The sequence below is a fragment of the Salmo salar genome, chromosome 18, assembly GCF_965601325.2.
Source record: "Salmo salar chromosome 18, fSalSal1, whole genome shotgun sequence".
NCBI classification, from domain to species: domain Eukaryota; kingdom Metazoa; phylum Chordata; class Actinopteri; order Salmoniformes; family Salmonidae; genus Salmo; species Salmo salar.
The window spans coordinates 11,677,132-11,695,082 of record NC_138308.1 but is presented as its reverse complement, the minus strand read 5'-3'; the positions used below and the strand labels follow the sequence as shown (position 1 = coordinate 11,695,082).

The following is a 17,951-nucleotide window of genomic DNA, read 5'->3' as shown; positions in this document are numbered from 1 at the left end:
ATTGTACCAATAAAACAACTCCTACTAATCTTAATCAAAACTGGCGTTCTCATGAGTTGCATCCTCTGATATTTACTTTGGGGAATACAGGCACTGCAGTTCCTAGAATTCATGGTTGGCCCATCTTCAGTCCATCAATAATGGAACATGTCATTGCCCAAACTCAATACTTGACATGCCCATGGATAGTGCAAATGTTCTGCAAGTCAGCAGGGATTTATGATGTGCAGAAGCATACCCACACACCGTACCAATTCAACTCCTGGTCATTACACTGTGCAAATTGTAGTAGAGTAGACCATCACTAAATATAGCTCAACATCGTTCTTATGAAAGCAAGTCAAAGTTTATGAGAGTTTCCTGTTTAAACAGGAAGTTATGTTATTATACACCAAAAAATTGAGTAATAGTCACTGTGAATGGGGAAAGCATTTATGTAGACCTACAGTACCAGTCAAAGCATTAGGCACACCTACTCATTTAAGGGCTTTACTTAATTTTTAACTATTTTCTACATTGTAGAATAATAGTGAAGACATCAAAACTATGAAATAACACATATGGAATCATGTAATAACCAAAGAAGTGTTAAACAAATCAAAAAATATTTTTGATTTTAGATTCTTCAAAGTAGTAAATTATATATTTTGACTTGTTTAACACTTTTTTGGGTTACTACATGATTCCATATATGTGTTTTTCATAGTTTTGATGTCTTCACTATTATTCTACAATGTAGAAAATAAATGAAGAAAAACCCTGGAATGAGTAGGTGTGTCCAAACGTTTGACTGATACTGTATATACAAAAACAACCATTCCCAAAGCAAAATAAACAATGAATCACTTTGTCTCTGTGCTGAGCTCTCCTTCTCTGGCTTCAGGAGAAAAGTCTGAACTCTCTCAAGAGATTTTTCACAGAGCAAGCAAGTTAGTCTCAGCAGGACATCAGATGTCACCTTCAGACATGCCTAGTAAACGCCAATTTATGCTTGATCCGGCCATGTGGTCCAGAGGCTCAGTACATAGGGTGTGACACAATTGCAAAGCCTTCGGAGGCTTGTGGAGGCCGTATCAAGCTCCGTACCGCATCGCCGTGCGCCTCCCAAATTGTGTAACAATGCAGAGGGCTCCGTATAACTCGCATTGACATGATTGGTTGACAGTAGTTGGGGGCGGTACATCCCGAATAAACACAAACTCACTTCCTTGACAACAAAACGTAATCTTTATGATACCTCATGTTGGGATTTCAAAGACATGAAAATGAGTTTGAACTCCCGGAAAGAGATCGGGGAGGTAAATGGAGATAGATGCCGGTAAAGAGGTCAATGGAATGCAGACCGTGGGGGATAGAAGAATCCCAGATTGGCGCAATTTTCAACAAATTTGATCTAACATGTCACGTCCTGACCATAGTAAGATGTTATTTTCTATGGTAGAGTTGGTCAGGGCGTGACAGGGGGTGTTTTTCTATATCTATGTTTAGTTCTAGTTTTCTATTTCTATGTTTTTTTGGGGGGGTTGATCTCCAATTAGAGGCAGCTGGTCCTCATTTACTCTAATTGGAGATCATATTTAAGTAGGGTTTTTCCCCCACCTGTGTTTGTGGGTAGTTGTATTCTGTTTAGTCTATGTACCTGACAGAACTGTGAGCTGATTGTTTTTGCTTTTGTTATTTTCTCTAGTGTTCTGTGTTAAAATAAAGAGTCATTATAAGCACTCAACACGCTGCGCTTTGGTCCCCTCGCTATGACACTCGTTACATAACAAAGTGGATATTTGTCAATTCCTTCATGATTGCTGTATTCATTGTAGCAGGCCCACAATGTGGTTACTAAAATCAGATTTGGATATATTTGCCGGTTTTCGCTGCATAACATTTAAAAGTAGTCCCTTTTTAGGTTTAGAAAAAGTGACTGCTAAATGCTAACTCCCATTTGTATAAGCTGGTAGCATAGCTAGCATACAGAAATAGGTGGTGGTAGTCTAAGTTGTTTTTAACTGTAATGCAGTTGATTGGTGAAGATGACATGAACATGTATTGGGGTTGACATCCATACAGCATTATACTCTGATGTTTACCTCAACATTGTGAGGTAAACGCCAGAGTATTTACCTCAACATAAAATACACATATATACAATAGCCAAAATGTAGGCTAATTTTGCTGAGCGGCAATGGGGAGATTCGGGATGGAGATGCAGGTGGGAAAACAGTGCTGTCTTTTTACTTCATGCCATCTTGGCAGAGCTCCTATGTCAAGCACCGGGAAACGGACTCCAACATCTCAGAAGAGGTAAGGTCTTGTCTTTTTGTTTATCCAGTTGCTTGTAATTAGCTGGATGGCTATAGAGATTAGCTCTGAATCACTATGAGTGGTGCGGTGCAGACCAATTTATTGGATGCACTTGACAGCTCCCTGAAGCACAAGAAGTATGAATGCTCTCTCTTTTGCGATGGCCGCATCGCAGTAAATGCTGTACGGCCACTGCAGACGTCGAATTGACCATGCAGAGCCTTTAAGAGCCCAACACGGCCACAGGGGGGCCAAAGCAACCGAAAAAAGGAGTCTGGCCAGTGAGAGCCTGCCTCTGCAGGAAAGATCCACAATGAGGCTAGCGTGTTTGATACACTCTGTAAAGTTATTTCAAAACTCCTTTCCATTTGTTTTCTGGTGGCTTGGCATGGGACCAGGCTTGCCAATATTATGTTACAAACAGTACCGACAGCTGCTCAGGTTTGGAGTCCTTGGGTTTTGAAAAGTAAACTTATCTATCAGTGACAGTGCTAGACAGGAACATCTGTGGCTCACATGAGGTTGGTGGCACCTGAATTGGGGAAAATGGGCTTGTGGTAATGACTGGAGCGGAATAGGTGGAATGGTATCAATCACATGTTTTCCAGGTGTTTGATGCTATTCTATTTTCTCAGTTCCGGCCATTATTATGAGCCGTTCTCCCCTCAGAAGCCTCATGTGCTGTGGCCTGACAGGCAGGCCATCGCCATATGGGTTTTGGCAGATTTCTCCCTTTTGTTGCTCAAATCTGGTCAGTTTGATGGTGACGGCAGGCAGCTGCTTGCGCACGTGCCTCTATCACCTCCCCAAGATATTCACCAGCAAAGGGATACAGAATAACGCAAACGTTCTATGAACCGTCCAAACCAATTCCACGGCACACAGGAGTGTCTTGGGTATTGTTCGGGAGGCTGTACAAGACTACGAGTGATTGTTGTTTTGTTCCAGTGTAATTTCAGATGGGCTGACCACTTTCACAATTTTTCCCTTTGAAGTAGACTTGAATCGCAGGAAAATGAGGTGCAATCGAAGGAGCCCGATAATTCCCGCCTATCCATAACGCTGCTGTCTTCTGTCTTTGTCGCTAATGGGGCTTTGATGTGCCATAGATGTATAAATACAGTGCCAAGCAGAGCAAAGCAGGGAAACTAGAACACGGATGGGGTTGGCAGATGTACACTACTTGAGGGAATTATAATATAAAAAAAAGACAGGCCCTACTACCACCTCATTAAAATTAAACCTCTGCTTATTTTAGTTGGGAGGAAGCTTCTCCTTGACCATTTTTTCATTCCCCCCCTAGTGTTATTAAAACTTTGTCAACTTTGGAGAAAAAAAACATGCATAAAAGACATACAGTAATAATCGACAGCGGGTGTGGGTGCACTTTTGTCTTGGTGTATGTATCCGCTCCAATTCTTTATGTACTAAAAGATGTGTATGAAATGATTGATGCTCCTTATATCAATTACTCAGAGGAGATAACCACGGTGAGCTATATCATTCTACCAATTACACAGGAGTAAAGTGGTTTGGTGTAATTTGCTGTGAACATTGTGCCACCTGCCCAATTATATTTAGAATATGTGCTGCAGAGACACTGCAGATGGTTAAATAATGAAACTGGTTCCCTACTTCACCCAGATATCATACTCCTGGGAGGGAAATAGGTGGTCATCTGACATTACAGTGCAACAATTAACAAATGTGGGGTGCAATGGGCTCGCATTCACACATGCCTGAACACCCACACACACAGGGTACCAGCAGTGGCATGCAGAATGTACAAACAGTATATAAAATGAAAAAAAAAACAGGATAATCACCAGAGGTTTACTAAAAAAACATGTTCAATTTCCTGTAGGATCTCTAGCTCTCTAAAGACGTTTCGGACCTCGTCTCTCTCTATGCACTGCTGTTTGTTCATGTACTTCATGGCGTACATCTTCTCTGTGTCCCTCTTCTGCACGATGCACACCTGCAGGGGAAATAAGGACAGAAGAACAGAGAGTAGGTTACCCACTTAGGACTGGAACCAGACTCGCATAAAGCAAGTAAAGACAGACGCACACAGACAGACACGCTTGCACAGGCACACAGACACCTTAGTATACAATGATATACAGTATACAAGAGCATGTGACCGAATTGACTTTTCATAATGGCTGATATTACTGCCCTCCATTAGAATATTTACAATGGGGCTTGGAAAACATGCGGGAAAATACATTTGTAAAAACACAAACAGTCTCCGACCTCATCATGTGCTCATTAAAAGTTGATGTTTCGGTGAGTGGAGAAATGTCAATGTGAAATGTCAAGAGCAGGACAGGGGGTATGGGAGGGCAGCCTCATTACTGTAACATCCAGTCATTAGGAAGCTATGACCTCAGCTACTGTTACGCAAACAGTCGCTGCAGAAAATAAACAATGGTTTGGAAAGAAAACTCACTTCTATAGAGAAGTACTAATCTCCAATGAAAAACGGCAAATTCTGGCATTATTATCGAAAATCAACTGTACCTAGTAAAATATTGAAGTGATCAAATATTATAGTAACACTGTTGATACCTATCCCACACCCAAGTGGAGTAATACAACAATTCATGCAAGTCTGGAACAATTTCACATAACTTTTATATACTTTCTTTTTATTGAAGAAAACACAAAAACACAAAAAACAGGCAGGCAGGTGGAGCACACATCATACGTACATCAGATTAGTTACAAGTAACATCTTTGAATTAGACAACTTCCAAGTATGGATCCCAAAATAATATTTTAGGTTTGGTAAGGCCATACTCCCCCTGTGTTATGGTAATTGTAATGTTGTATATCTAATATCTTGGTCTCTTACTGTTCCAGATAAACCTTGATATCCGTTTATCCCATTCCCTAAACTGTTTAGGTGGGATTTCTATGGCCAGTGATTGGAACAAATACAGTAACCTCGGCAGGATGTTCATTTTGATTGTTTCAATTCTACTACTAAGACCCAAAGGAAGTGAATTCCACCTGTCCAGGTCATCATATATTTTCTTGTTGATGGGAACATGATTTCTTTCAGAAAGGTTTGGTGTATCTTTTGGTAGATTTACTCCAATATACTTCATGGATGAAGTTATATTTGCTATTCAGCTCTTGATGTGGGTATAATTATATACAAGGGCTTGGGTCTTGTGTACCCTGGACATAACCTGAAAATGTTCCAAATGTTTGTGAAACATTCGTCAATCTACTGTAGGTACACTTGAGCCTGGGTCTTTAAGAAATATCAGAACGTCATCAGCACACATGTATACCTTATGTTCACTGCCTCTTATTGTTATTCCCCTGAGGATGGGTATTTTCTTACTGCCTGTGCTAATAATAACAAACTTATTGTGACAAATGTCCATTAAATCTTTATTCTGGCAGTCGGATATGAATGTAGTGTTTTGATGCACTGTATCACTTTGTTGAAATCAAATCTATCCATAACTTGGAATAGATAATCCCATCCCACTGAATCAAATGCTTTTTCTGCATCTAGACTGGTTAATATAGCACTTGTCTTATCCTGACCGATGTGGTCCATGACGTGGTGTTCTCCTTATGTTGTCCTGTGTCTGTCTAATTTATATGAAACCAGTTTGATCCCCACCAATCAATTCTGGGTTCATGTCCTCCATTCTTTTCGCTATTATTGATGCATACCGTTTATAATCCACATTAAGAATTGCAATAGGTCTTTTGGAATTGCATTCCTTCTCATCTTTACCCTCCTTTGGAATTACAGATATTATGGCTTCTCTCCACGATGGTGTTAGAGCAGAGTCTAGTTAAAACAGGACTGAAGTAGGTGTTAGTTGTTCTCTGAAGGCTTTGAACCATTCTGAAAGGAAGCCATCAGTGACTGCAGACTTGTTTACTTTTAGATTAGATATTGCATTATTACATTTAATGAATGGCTATTTCTGAAGTCTATCGTTTTGCTGTGTCCCAATTGAGGGGAGATCAAGTGAGAAAAAAAGAAGCTTGATTGTAAGTGCATCTGCCTTCTCTGGTTGCTTGTACAGACTTCTATAGTATGATTCAAATATATTCTGTATTTCATCCCATTTGAATGTAATCATTGTTGTTTTAGGGTCTTTTATTTCGAAAATTGTATTCTGTGCTTTTTGTTTTCTGAGTCTCCATTCTAGTAATTTTGTTGCCTTGAGCCGGCTTCCTAATATCGTTGTTTCAGGAACCTGAGCTTTTTCTCTACTTCTTCACTATAATTCTGATTAATTTCCTGTTTTACCTTTTGAATCTCATGCATGCAATATACACTACATGACCAAAAGTATGTGAACACCTGCTCGTCGAACATCTCATTCCAAAAACATGGGCATTAATATGGAGTTGGTCCCCCTTTTGCAGCTATAACATCCTCCACTTTTCTGGGAAGGCTTTCCACTAGATGTTGGAAAATTGCTGCGGAGACTTCCATTCAGCCACAAGAGCTTTAGTAAGGTAGGGCACTGATGTTGGGCGATAAGGCCTGGCTCGCAGTCAGCGTTCCAATTCATCCCAAACGTGTTTGATGGGGGTCAGGGCTCTGTGCAGGCCAGTCAAGTTCTTCCACACCGATCTTGACAAACCATTTCTGTATGGACCTTGCTTTGTGCACGGGGATATTGTCATGCTGAAACAGGAATGGGCCTTCCCCAAACTGTTGCCACAAAGTTGGAAGCACAGAATCGTCTAGAATGTCATTGTATGCTGTAGCGTTAAGATTTCCCTTCACTGGATCTAAGGGGCCTAGCCCAAACCATGAAAAACAGACCATTATTCCTCCTCCACCAAACTTTACAGTTGGCACTATGCATTGGGACAGGTAGCGTTCTCCTGGCATAAGCCAAACCTAGATTTGTCCGTCGGACTGCCAGAAGGTGAAGCATGATTCACTACAGAGAACATGTTTCCACTGCTCCAGAGTTCAATGGTAGCGATCTTTACACCATTCCAGCCGACGCTTGGCATTGTGCATTACGATCTTAGGCTTGTGTGCGGCTGCTCGGCCATAGAAACCCATTTTATGATGCTCCCGACAAACAGTTCTTGTGCTGACCTTGCTTCCAGAGGCAGTTTGGAACTCAGTAGTGAGTGTTGCTGCCGAGGACAGATGATTTTTACTCGCTACGCGCTTCAGCACTCGGCGGTCCCGTTCTGTGAGCTTGTGTGGCCTACCACTTCGCGACTGAGCCGTTGTTGCTCCTAGACATTTCTACTTCACAATAACAGCACTTACAGTTGACCGGGGCAGCTCTAGCAGAGCAGAAATTTTATGAACTGACTTGTTGGAAAGGTGGCATCCTATGACGGTGCCACGTTGAAAGTCACTGAGTTCTTCAGTAAGGCCATTCTACTGCCAATGCTTGTCTATGGAGATTGCATGGCTGTTTGTTCACTTTTATGCAACTGTCAGCAACGGGTGTGGCTAAAATTTGAAGGGGTGTCCAAATGCTTTTGTATATATCGTGTCAGAGGGTCTTTGAGATGACTATGAGATCGTTCTATGCTTCCTAATGATTTCTGTAATTTCATCAGTTTCTGTGTGTTAATATTTTTATTGAGAGATGATGTGGCTATGATCTTCCCTCTAATAACGCCTTACCTCGATCTCACAACATAGCAGGGGATACTTCCCCGTAATCATTATTCTCCAGATATAGGATCAAATCGATCTTTATTGAGTACGTTTAAATGCACAGTAATAATCTGATATTAAATTGATTATGGCAGTAGGCAGATTACGCAACAGTCACGTAAACACCTTACTCTGCTTATCTTAATTGGCGTAAGGTCAAAATCGAAGTAAGCATATGCCGATTAAAACATCGGGTTTTCTGGGCAATCTTTCGAATTATTAGGACAGGTAAACACCTTAAATCGGCGTTTCAGCTGTGTATTTGATCTGCACATGTGCTAGCACCTGCCGAGTGACCCTCCCTCTTTCGCATGAGTGAAGTGGGTGCAAAACTGAATGTATGCATTTTAGAAATACTTTTAAACTCTACATGTCTGAATTCAAAATCAAATATGATTACCAAAAATAACATGATCGCTGTGGTAGAACGTTTATTTTTTGGGGGGGAGATTTTCTGCAATTATCAGACCGCCATCAGAAAGCCTGATTACAGATGTGTCCATGTAAACAGGATTATTAGGGAAATTGTTATTCTTGCAGAACATGTAAACGTTTTAACCAAGCTATTATATTAATCTGATTATCCACAATAATTATATTACTGTGTGCATGTAACCGTACCCATTGATTCGTTGAATGCTGGCTAATTCAGCATGCTTGTATTAAATCAAATTGTATTTGTCACATGCGCCGAATACAACTGGTGTAGACTTTACAGTGAAAAGCTTGCTTACGAGCCCTTCCCTACGATGCTCAGCGTTCAACACCGTAGTGCCCTCAAAGCTCATCACTAAGCTAAGGACCCTGGGACTAAACACCTCCCTCTGCAATTGGATCCTGGACTTCCTGACGGGCCATCCCCAGGTGGTAAGGGTAGGTAACAACATAAGCGCCACGCTGATCCTCAACACGGGGGGCCCCTTAGGGGTGCATACTCAGTCCCTTCCTGTACTCCCTGTTCAGTCATGACTGCACGGCCAGGCACGACTCCAACACAATCATTAAGTTTGCCGATGACAGTGGTACAGTAGGCCTGATCACCGACAACGACGAGACAGCCTATAGGGAGGAGTTCAGAGACCTGACTGTAAGGTGCAAGGACAACAACCTCTCCCTCAACGTGATCAAGACAAAGGAGATGATTGTGGACTACAGGAAAAGGAGGACCGAGCATGTCCCCATTCTCATTGATGGGGCTGTAGTGGAGCAGGTTGAGAGCTTCAAGTTCCTTGGCGTTCACATCGCCAACAAACTAACATGGTCCAAGCACACCAAGACAGTCATGATGAGGGCAGGACAAAACCTATTCCTCCGCAGGAAACGGAAAAGATTTGGCATGGGTCCTTAGATCCTCAAAAAGGTTCTACAGCTGCACCATCGAGAGCATCCTGACCGGTTGCGTCACTGCCTGGTATGGTAACTGTTCTGCCTCCGACGAAAGAGGGTAGTGCGTACGGCACAGTACATCACGGGCCAAGCTTCCTGCCATCCAGGACCTCTATACCAGGCGGTGTCAGAGGAAGGCCAGGAAAAGTTGTCAAAGACTCCAGCCACCCTAGTTATAGACTGTTCTCTCTGCTACCGCACGGCGAGCAGTACCGGAGCGCAAAGTCTATACTATTTGCATTGCCCCCCCCTTCACGCTGCTGCTGCCCTCTCTTATTATCTATGCATAGTCACTTTAATAACCTACATGTACACATCACCTCAATTAGCTAAATTACCTCGACTAACCAGTGCCCCCGTACATTGACTCTGTACCAGTACCCGCTGTATATAGCCTCGCTATATAGCCTCGCTATTGTTATTTTACTGCTGCTCTTTCATTATTTGTTACTTTTATTTCTTTTTTTTCTTAAAACTGTATTGTTGGGGGCCTCCCAGGTGGCGCAGTGGTCTAAGGCACTGCATCGCAGTGAGCTGTGGGTTCGAGCCCAGGCTCTGTCGCAGCCGGCCGCTACCGGGAGGCCCATGAGGCGGTGCACAATTGGCCTAGCGTCGTCCGGGTTAGGGAAGGTTTGGCCGGCAGGGATATCCTTGTCTCATCGCGCACTAGTGACTCCTGTAGCCGGCCGGGCGCAGTGCACGCTGACCAGGTCGCTAGGTGTACGGTGCCTCCGGGTTGGATGCGCGCTGTGTTAAGAAGCAGTGCGGCTTGGTTGGGTTGTGTTTCGGAGGACGCATGGCTCTCGACCTTCGCCTCTCCCGAGTCCGTGTGGGAGTTGTAGCGATGAGACAAGACAGTAACTACTAACAATTGGATACCATGAAATTGGGGAGAAAAAGGGGGTAAAACCCCCCCCAAAACAACTGTATTGTTGGTTCGGTATATGTGACAAATAAAATTGTATTTAATTTGATGCAAAGTTCAAAAATAATAATACAAATAATTAAACATTTGTTTGCTATCAAGGTGCAGAGTTAGGTAAACTCTGATAAGTCCCTCTGGCCAATCCTTAAGCCTGTGCCTATATGCACTGTGCATGAAAAAAAAGTTGTCTAACCTGGAGTATTCAGCGTGGTGGGCTGGGTAAAAAGTATATTCCCTTTCTGACATATGGAAGTTGCCCACACATCAATCAGTCCTAAATCTTGTAATATACTATTGATCATTTTAGCAACCTGACTCCTTTTCCTATTCTGATTCGTGCTGTCCAATTTTGAGTTTAAAATGATGTTAAAATCCCCTCCCCAGACAAGAGTCTCAGAGGTTTCTGTGGCAATTAAATTAAAAACCTTAAAGAAGACCCGGGGGCGCATATACATTAAATAATGTCAATTCTTTATGATCCAGTTTACATTTAACAAGGATAAATGTACCCTACTTGACTTTTACTTTTGATATAAAGCTCAAATTTAACAGCATTTGGGATCAAAATTGCAACACCCCTTATATCTGTTTTATAAGAAGAGAAAAAGGTATTCCCATTTACTTGAGTTTCTCGTGTTCAGGAGTGGGTAATTGAGTTTCCTGACAGAATAGTATGTCAACTCTCTCCCATTTCATCTTTGCTATTACCTTACTTCTCTTGATGGCACTCCCCAATACGTTTACAGTGAGACTTATTACCTTAAATTCCTGATGATGCATCAATATTAGAGCTGACCTCATTTAGTCGACGGGTCGATTGCTTGGTGGATAGGCTGTTGGTCAACCAAGATTATTTTAGTTGAGCAGGCTAAAATATATAAATATTCTTTATGGCACGAGACACCTGTCTGACTCACCCGTCTCAGTGGACTAATCCATTGCGGAGGCCGTGGGGATGGCACACCAGTATCACCAGTAATACATTTACCGTTAATTCCTGGTTAACTTGAATAAAGATGGGCTTATGTTTTAAAAGAACAGTTTTCTTTAGTATTTCTTAGACAAGAAGATACAACATGGTACCAGGAGTGACAGAACTCGCCTTTGACTCATCCATCATCGAGTTTTGGTCGAAAATGCTGAACGGCGCCATGAGGCTTCACGTCAACTAGCTAACGTTAGCTAACTTGCCACTGGGCTAAGGAGACTGAGGTAAAAATAAACTTGCCGGAGATAAGAGCATGTAGCTAGTCATTTTGCAGTGCTAGCTGACTAACGGCAAGGAGCTGCTAAAGCCTCCAACAGAACTGAAACTTAATGGCAACATTGAAGAGCAATGGAAGCGGTTCAAGCAGCGTTTCACCCTCTATCTGACAGCGACAGGAGCGGCTTAAAAGATGACGCACTGAAGGTCACACTGTTTCTCACAGTAGCTGGCTCGGACGACATTGATGTCTACAACAGCTTTCAGCTAATGGATGAAGAGCAACCAGATTATGAACTGGTATTGGCTACATTTCAGTCTTTTTGTACTCCCAGAAGAAACTAGACATTTGAGAGGTATGTTTTCAACAGTAGATGTCAGAATGCAACAGAGACTGTTGAGGAATTTATTATGGACTTGAAACTGAAATGTCAGTTTAATTTTGGTCCAATTGCTGACTCGCTGATATGAGAGAGAATTGTCATGGGGTGAGAGACAAGGGGCTGAGAGAAAAGTTACTTGGTGAGAATGAACTGACACTAGAAAGAGCAATACAAATGTGTCGAGCTAGAGGTGACTCAGTCGCATACGGTCAATGGACAGTGGTGTTCTTAGTGACACATTATGCAAAGTGGAGTATGTTAGCAAAGGAAGAGCAACAGCTAAACGGCTAACTTCGAAGGACAGCAGCACAGACCTCGAGTGGTTTAAGGGGAGACTTTTAAAAGTCCTGGAATGGCATAGTCAAAGCCCAGACCTCAATCCAATTGAAAGTCTGTGGTATGACTTAAAGATTGCTGTACATCAGCAGGAACCCATCCAACTTGAAGGAGCTGGAGCAGTTTTGCCTTGAAGAATGGGCACAAATCCCAGTGGCTAGATGTGCCAAGCTTAAGCTTATAGAGACATACCCCAAGAGACTTGCAGCTGTAATTGCTGCAAAAGGTGTCTCTACAAAGTGTGTGTGTGGGGGGGGGGGGGGGGGGGGGTGAATAGTTATGCAAGGCACTGTAGGTGCAGTGTTGTTACAGCAGTATGGCAATAGATGGCGCCCTGTCGCATATGCCTCTAGGGCTCTGACAACTTCTGAGTATAACTATGCTCACATTGAGAAAGAGGCATTGACACTGTCATATGCATGTGAGAAACTCCCAATCACGCTGTTTGTGATACAGCCCAGGATCGAACCCGGGTCTGTAGTGACGCCTCAAGAACTGCGATGCAGTGCCTTAGACCTCTGTGCCACTCAGGATCTCAATATGAATGCTGATATAGACCAGTCAGAGCCCGTGAACCATGCCAGAAATACAGGTCAAAACAGAGCAAAGAGCCAATGTGGTTTGAGAAAACAATAGGTATTGAGACCATGGGGCAAAGTAGGAATAGATATAATTTCCCTTGAGGACAAGAACTATGTTCTACTGATGCACTATTACTCTCTTAACCCAGAGATGGCTTTGCTGAAGGACACTACTGCTAGTCAGGTGATAACTCACATTAAGTCATTCTTTGCTCATCATGGGGTCTCAGAGGTAGTACGTATGGACAACGCCTCACAGTTCAGCTTTCAGAGATTTTGCTAAACTGTACAGGTTCAAGCATGTCACATCCAGCCCACTGTATCCACAGCCTAATGGGTTAGTCGAGAATGGTGTCAAAACAGTGAAACTACTGCTTAAGAAAGCTCTCAACTCAAAGACAGATCCGTATCTAGCTTTGTTAAACTACAGGGCTACTCCACTAAAACATGGTCTGTCTCCTGCAGAGCTGCTGTTCAACAGGAAACTCAAAACTAGGTTGCCAGCACTCCTAGAAACAGAAGGACGACAAGGACATTCTTAACAAACAGAGAGAAAACAGTGGCAACCAGATCATATGATGAAATGACACCTGAGGGAGTTACATACAGGATAAAATAGGAGACAAGATACAACACACTACAAATGGAAAAGGTTGCCGACCCCTGGCGTAGCCTATTAGGAGCGTAACAGCAGAAGCGTAACAGCAGAATCTGCTTAGGCCAGCAGCAGCGGGAGGACGAGGGTCGAGAACAGGTTTTTTTCTTCTTCTCGTTAAGCTATCTTGATCTCTGGCTCCCTTGAGTCATTTGTGTCTTAATTATTTAATCACAGTGTGTTTGAAGCATCAGACAAGCTCAGTAGCCTTCATATAGTTGACTTCATTAAAAACAGATAGGGTGTGTCTATATAGGGGGAAAAATATGTTTAAACATTTTGACCAATCGATTAGTCGAAAGAACAGACTACTCTAGGTCGACCAAGACTTGTTTTAGTTGGGGACAGCCCTCATTTTAATTAATTAATTACTTTAACCTTTATTTAACTAGGCAAGTCAGTTTAGAACAAATTCTTATTTACAATGACGGCCTACCAAAAGGCAAAAGGCCTCCTGCGGGGACGGGGGCTGGGTTTAAAAATAAAACAATAAAATATAAATATAGGACCAAACACACGTCATGACAAGAGAGACACCACAACACTACATAAAGAGAGACCTAAGACAACAACTTAGCATGGCAGTAACACATGACAACACAGCATGGTAGCAACACAACATGGTAGCAGCACAAAACATGGTACAAACATTATTGGCCACAGACAACAGCACAAAGGCCAAGAAGGTAGAGACAACAATACGTCACGCAAAGCAGCCACAAGTAACTCTGCAAGATCACTGTCGAACCAGGGGCTGAACCTGTTTTTAATTCTCATTTTCTTTATGGGGGCGTGTTTGTTAACAATACCACTGAAAATATCAAAAAAGAAGGTCCAAGCGTCTTCGACAGAGGGGATCAAGCTGATTCTATACCTTTTTACAGAGGCCAGTTCATGAAGGAAGGCTTGCTCATAACATTTTTTTAGCAAGCTTCTATGACAAATCAGGACAGGTCGTTTCACTGAGCAGCCATTACGAACACAGGCTGTAAAACAGTGATCACTAAGGTCATTACAGAAAACACCAGACTGATACCTATCAGGATTATTTGTGAGTATAAATAACATCAAGAAGAGTAGCCTTTTCTGGGTGTTTGGAGTCATACCTTGTGGGATTGGTAATAATCTGAGAAATATTTAGGGAGTGCCACTGCTTTAGGACTTGGTCAGGTGGTTTAAGTATGTCCCAATGTAGGTCACCTAGAAGAACAAATTCAGACTTAGTGTAAAGAGCCAGGAGAGAGCTTAGGGCCGGTAGGGTACAGGTCGGTGCTGATGGAGGATGATGGCACCCAGCACCAGTCAACAAAGAGCTACTTGAAAGTTTAATACTTAAAACCAGCAAATCAAATTGTTTGGGGACAGACTTGGTAGAGAAAACTGAGCACACAAGGTGATCCTTGGTAAAGATTGCCACTCCCCCAATTTTAGAAGATCTGTCTTGCTGAAAAACGTTTATAACCAGAAAGGTTAACATCAGTAATCAAAACACTCTTCCTTATCCACGTCTCAGTAATGACCAACACATCTGTATTGGAGCTGTGAACCCACACTTTCAATTGATCAATTTTAGGTAATAAGCTTCTAGTGTTATCGTGCAGAAAACACAGGCTTTTACAAGAGCAGAAATCAATGAAGCAGATATCAGAGCACAAGTCAGAATTGGGGCTAGCAACAGTAGGTGGGCCGGGTGTACATGCACATTTCCAGATATCATCAACAGTAATACAATCAAGGCACGGCATAGGACAGGGAGAGCTCTGCAGTGCCGATTTATGACATCGGAATGTGCATCAGATGGCAACAAGATCATATTGTACAACAATTTCATCAGGTAACATGAATACAAAGCCGGCGAGAGGTGGTTAGAAAAGGATGGGAGGCCAAAAGTCAGTGTAACCAATAGAGAGTATGAGTCCCGAATGTGGGAACAAACATTGTCTCACGGTTGGGTTAAGAAAGTTCGTAGTCAACAAGGCCAATACCGAAATAGCAAAATGCACAATATATAACGACTTGGGGCTAGCCATTGTAAGTTCAGAGTCACTTGCTCCAACAGTGAGTGTGTGCTGGAGGCGAGCGAAAGTTCGGGAGAGAGGAAGAGGGGTGTGGTTGGGGGGGGTGTCAGAGGACTGTCTCCTGCCTCTGGAGTTTGAGGGGATGAGCCTGACCCCCCCGAGGGGCCCCTCGCTCAAGTATCAAAATGCGTGACGCAGTTGCAACCAAAACGTATTGGTTCCAAAACGTATTGGTCGCCTAGACACATCGGTTGAATCAAAGAGAAAGGTGTATTGGCATTGTGTGCTAAGGGGGTGAGTATATAGCCTATAATAACCTACTATGTGTAAAATAAGCCATCAACCATATGCAATCCATTCATTGAATCCTCTTCATGTTATAGCCTTCCGTGACATTGTCAGTGTCATTCATCATTGGCTAATAGATCTGTTATTAAGCATACTTAAGGTGTCAGTATAGGCCACATACCTTAGGCTACTCACCCTTAAAACAGCAGTGGGGGAAAATTGGGGAGCTGTTTTACCTCTTGCAAAGTCAACCATAACGGCCCAATATGTCTAACAGCTGGCTGTAAATTAAGTCCGTTAAATCCTATTCAGTAACATCTATCTTCGAGTTGGAAATTTCTGAGTCTATCTCGAATGTGAATGTCCTCTCGCTGAGGAAACCTCCCTCTTTCTCCACGACTCTGCTCGCCCACCACGGGTCATGGGGGGAGCTGCTTGAGTATTTCCAATGGTAAAGTCACCGGTCTTCTGGCGGTATACTCCACTGGGATGCCCTTCGACTTCAGGTGCTCAGACACCTCGTCCATATGCTCGTATGAAGCCGGGCTGTTATCCAGAAATACTAGCATCCTTGGTGTTTGGAAGCGAATCCCTTTCTCGTTTAGTGCCTTCTTGATAGCTGTGTATTCCTTCCTTCTTTTCAGTATCTTTCCCACGTGGTCATGATCAAAGGCTGCACGGAGGACTCTCTCTTTGACTGAGAATTGTAGGAAACATGCAACTATGGATCTTGGTGGGGCGACGCTGAGGGGGTTTGAGGCCAGAGCTCTGTGTGTTCTCTTGATTCCCAAGTCAGTGTCATCTTCTAGTATGTCCTTGATTATAAACTGGATGGTTCAAGCCCTGAATGCTGATTGGCTGACAGCCATGGTATATCAGACTGAATACCACGGGTATGACAAAACATTTATTTTTACTGCTCTAATTACGTTGATAACCAGTTTATAATAGCAATAAGGCACCTCAGGGGTTTGTGGTATATGGCCAATATACCACGGCTAAGGGCTGTGTCCAGGCACTCCGCAATGCTTCGTACCTAAGAACACCTGCCTTATTGCTTAAATAGACCCTCCACGAAATTGGGCATTGAGTCTTTTTCTGTGCCCTCGGCCACAGAATAAAGTCTAATGTTATTATGACTTGAAAAAAACGAGTTCTACCACTTTGCTTGTAGTGCGTGCTAGCCTTTCAAAGACTGCACAAGTGTGTTCTTGACCGCAGTGTTCCACGTATCCGTTTCCCCAATACGCTGTTCTAAAACTGCAGCACGTTTTTGGAACACATATTTCCCTACTTTAATCCAGTCCATTTTGAATTTGTGATAAAACTGTCATCAAGGAATGTAGCTTGTGAATCCCATCAGTTAAAATGTCATTTTTTCCCATGACAAGCCACAAAGCACATTCCACCAAAAAGTTTTACAGTATTTTAAACAAAGTTGGGTCTCTGGTTTAAGATCGAGTTTTGACGTCTGTTTGAGTGCTGGATTACTCATGCCCATCCCTAGTACCAGGATGTTACAGCCCACCCCAGCTGTCACGTCTCAGGTATTATCAAGTTACTGCGGCGCCAGAGGCAGAGTGATGTGTTTGAGCTGCTCCAGCTATCCAGCAGAAGGGTCTAACTGAATTGAATTGTCCACAAAGGCCCATGTCTCCTCATTACAGCTAGGCAGATGGCTGGTTTACAGCATTAGAGGAAGAAATGTCAGGAGGAAATCTATTACCCTCCAAAACACAATCTAATTGCCCGCCTCCCTTCTAGCAGGAGCACAAATAAAAGCTGCTCTCCATCTTGCTCTCCTTCCCTCTTCTTCCCTACACAGGTTTTTCTCCCTCCGTCTTTGTCATAGGCTCATTACAGTCTAGTATAAACTAATACCATTTCCCTCCTTCTTATGGATCTATGTGAGTAAGGAGAGAGGGTGTGGGAAGAGACACATCAGGTAGATGACAGGTTTGTGTTGGAAGAGGAGAAGCTTGCGGAGTAAAAGCATGCTCTGGTTTCTCCATCATGGAAGCCGATTGGTAAAGTGGACAATTCAGGGGATGAAAGAAGTCTTTAAAAAACTATTTTGCCCTCTCATGGTGACACTGCGGTTCATGGCCCCTTTCTATTTCCTCCTTCCTCCCTTGTTGCCCTGCACACAGACCCACTTTCTCCAGCCAATCATCTGCCCTTTGCGAGGGGATGGAAATAAATG

At 42.9% G+C, this 17,951-nt stretch overlaps 1 protein-coding gene across 1 annotated transcript in view; it reads right to left on the bottom strand.

Moving 5' to 3' along the window:
- The window catches only part of LOC106576771 (serine/threonine-protein kinase 32C), a 156,308-nt gene that overhangs the window by 48,739 nt on the left and 89,618 nt on the right, over nt 1-17,951 (bottom strand). The window contains exon 3 of the mRNA XM_014154152.3: nt 4,125-4,276. Within this exon, the coding sequence (XP_014009627.1) occupies nt 4,125-4,276 (152 nt within the window). The remainder of the gene's footprint in view (nt 1-4,124; nt 4,277-17,951) is intronic.